The sequence below is a fragment of the Pyxicephalus adspersus genome, chromosome 2 (genome assembly GCF_032062135.1).
Source record: "Pyxicephalus adspersus chromosome 2, UCB_Pads_2.0, whole genome shotgun sequence".
Lineage (NCBI taxonomy): Eukaryota > Metazoa > Chordata > Amphibia > Anura > Pyxicephalidae > Pyxicephalus > Pyxicephalus adspersus.
This window is the reverse complement of record NC_092859.1, coordinates 147705709-147709356: the sequence shown is the minus strand read 5'-3', so window position 1 is coordinate 147709356 and position 3648 is coordinate 147705709. Positions and strand designations below refer to the sequence as shown.

Here is a 3648-nt window from a genome sequence, read left to right as displayed (position 1 = left end):
GTACACACGCTCAATTATTGTCGTTGGAAACAATCTTTCAAAATCATTTCCAGCAAAAAAAAAACTGAAAGATGAACGAATGAGAACTGTACATACAGTGCTGTCCTGTTCTATAGAGAGGGGAGAGGGAGAAGGAGCGAGCAAGCAGCACTACGCTGTGCTCTCCTCCCTTCACTTCCATTGCAGTCATTCATGGATCTGTCAGAATGGATCCATGAAGGACATTGGACGACCTCTGTACACATGTCAGATTCTTGGCTGAGACAAGCCTGACAGCTTATATTTGGCGAGAACCATCTGATGTGTGTACATAGCCTTAGGTGCTGACTTAGTAGTGATACAATCATTAAGACCGGTGCCTATACATAGGCTCATAGTTGTGTAAATGCATGTAGTCTTTTTAGATAATTTCCCTGCTGCCTCCTCCAAACTCTTAACTTTTTAAAATGTGATCACTAGGTGTCAGGAAATTCTGCCTCCAGCCTAAAGCAGACCAAGTGCATCAATCTACCAGAAATGCTCCTTGCTTAGACACAGTCACACTCTTTAATTTCTAAATTACATCTAGTCCTTACCATTTCTTGAAAAAAGTTAAATACAAACTCAGATGGTCATTACACCGTGGCATTATTTACTTTAAAGACATTTAAAGTCTTTTGCATTAAAGACTAAATGCAAAAGCAGTGTGTGAAATATTCTATAAAGGTGAAGAGGGTAAGTAGTAGCCAGGTCCTGCTAATCAAACACACTTGAATAATTGATTATCAGCAAGAAAGACTACCTTTATAATAGCAGAAATTTAGGACATTTGCTGGCCTAGAGCATTCAGGTTTGTGTTAATACACAAGAAAGAAAAGGCATCAGCAATACATTTGGAGAAGCAATTGTTGCTGTCCATTAATCTGAATAGGGTTATGAGGCTATTTTCAAACAATATTAAAGCAGACCTAAACTCAGAATTTTCACTTTACATAAAAGAGTAGACAACCCTTTTATGTAAGGTAAAAATTCTGTTTGTTTTTGTTTTTTTTTAAGTGCAACAACCTTTTTTTTTTGCTGTACCGCCCCCTCAATTCTCGATTGCCTAGGTGATCGAGAATAAATAGGAGCGCAGACCCTCCCTGGATACCTACGTCACGCATCCCAGGAGGCTCGTCACTTCTCCTTTTGCGCATGCCCGAGCTTGAGCATTCGCAGCAGGAGCCCTTTCGCCAAAAGGGAAGGAAATTGCCGATCTCACGCATGCGCAGTGAGAACATCAATTTTTTTTCCATCTACGTCACCCAAACTCACGCCTGCGTCACTTGACATAGGAAGAAGAACCCAGAAGAACAAAGAGAAGAAGGCGCCGGCCCGAAGACAGACACCAGGACAACGCGGGACCTGATGGAAGAAACCTTCGGACGGATCAACTGCTTTGTGGGAAAAGCCCCACTGCAAGGGTAGTTTGGAAATGTTTCAGGAGATTTCTCAGATTTGAGATATGGCAGATGACACAATAGTATAAACTCATTGGGAAGCAGAACAGTTTTGAATCATGGGTAATAGGAATAACTTAAAATATGGGGATTTAGAGGTGGTGTAAATGTAAGTGATATAATGGAGAGCTCTGATAAATTGGGCCCAATACTGGAGAAGATAGACTATCATGGGTGAATCTTAGTAATCTAGCAAACCTGAAATGGATCTGGTTCAGGGTTGAAAACATTTGCCAAATAATAGCAAATGATTTTTAAAAATCCTGGACCATCCTGGTTCACCCATGTTAGTATGACTTCTCCAGTCTTGGGGAACTTTAATAAATCAGGACCAATGTCAGATGATTTGATGCATACTGTTCTTGCAATTTTTATTTATTTATCACTTTACAGCCACTTCCTGCCTTGTATATCTCAAGCAGGTTTCCTGATGGTAACAACAATGAACCATGTCTGCATAATGTGTGCTGAAATATTTCTTTGTAGGCTCCATTGAAAGCCTGTGTGACAGGGTGACAAAACAGAAAAACAACTGGGATTCAGAGACAAGTCACCTCCACCATATAACCATAAAAAGTTTCTTCATGGCAGGATCACCAAGTATTATTTTAATGAAAGCTGTAGATTTATAAATGACTCCTAAAATTATATTAAAACACTAAATCCTATGTAAGTCAAAATATTTTAGTGATTGGGTTTACAATAACTTTAAAATAGCACAATATGATTTAACATTAATTTGTTTTAAATGTGTATGTGAGATATATTTTTTACCTTTAAGAAAAAGGCAGAGATTATCTGTGTCAAGAGCATAAACTGGCTGCCAAGGAAATGCCAGCATGTGAGTTGACGGAAGGCCACATTGGCAAACTGGTTCACACCTGGCAACATCAAAAAGCTCCACCGTGCCTCTCCGATAATGTAAGAGAACCTAAAATATGATAATGTTATTGGCCAAATATCATTCATTTACTGTTACACACATATGTAGACATAAATACACAAATACAGAAAATTGGTTTCTTTAGTGATTTTTGCTTGACCAAATATTTTGTTTGAGGATATAATAGAATAGATGTTTGTTTAGGTCCAGTGACTTTTACTTTACCTTATCCCCTTCTCTTACAGGCTCTTCCTCTTCTCTAAGGCTGCATACACACATGCAATAATTACTAATGAATCAGCGCTGTACAAACAGCACCGTTCTGCTCTAGGGAGAGGGGAGGGGGAGAATTATGGAGCGGCAACATCTCCTTCACTTTCATTACGATCGTTGACTTGACTGTAGATCCGCCAGGACAGTCTACAGGACAGGACTTGACTGTAGATCCGCCAGGACAGTCGACGAGCACTGTACACATGCCAGATTCTTGTCCTAAAGGGGATTATTGGACAAGATTCATGTGACGTGTGTACATAGCTTAAGGCTCTCAGTCCAGCAGTCACAAGCTCTGATATCATCACTTACAATGCAAGACCAATAATAATGAAAGTGGAGGGCCTGCCCACAAGCCGGACTGTTAGAGAGAAGAGGAGCTGCCTGGGGAGCCAGGGGTAAGGTTAGTAAAAATACTTTTTTACTATTGCCCCAGACAAAACAAACATTCACCCCAACACAAAAGCTAATTTTAGAGTTCAGCTTTATTAATAATAAAAAAAAAGTTTGCATCTGCAAGAAATATATAGAAATGAATAGATATGATAACTTGGCGCCAAGCTAAACATTTGTGCATGGAAAAGTGTGATGTAAATAAACAGCACTTTGACACTTTATTTTGTTACTTCTTTGAAGAGATTGCAAATGTATTTGCATTTATAATAAATGTTTCTTACCATATTAGGAAGGGAGTGGATGGGAGTTACTGCACTGATCTGGTCATCAGAGGAGCCGGTACTTTGAAAAAAAAAAACAGGAGATAAAAATGTGTTAATTTGGCAACAGATTAATAGCAGTTCAATTACCTGTAATACTGTTTTGGAACACTTTGAAACACCTCTTTTAGACTTAAACTACATGGGGGAACTGGCATGGTTTTAGTTCAGCAAACCATACAAAATTCATCTTTGATTAGTAGCTGGGTCCTGCAGTCTTTGGCATTACATTATGTGGCGCTCGCCAATAATCACATGTTGTCATAATTACCCGTAACTGCAAATAACTGCATGATTA

The 3648-nt window shown here is 39.0% G+C and overlaps 1 protein-coding gene across 1 annotated transcript in view; it reads right to left on the bottom strand.

Annotated features, from left to right (window-relative positions):
• WDR93 (WD repeat domain 93) overlaps window positions 1–3648 on the bottom strand; it is a gene marked incomplete at its 3' end in the record, with an annotated part of 29899 nt that overhangs the window by 1950 nt on the left and 24301 nt on the right. The window contains 2 exon segments of the mRNA XM_072402722.1: window positions 2253–2409; window positions 3312–3372. Coding sequence (XP_072258823.1) covers window positions 2253–2409; window positions 3312–3372 — 218 coding nt within the window.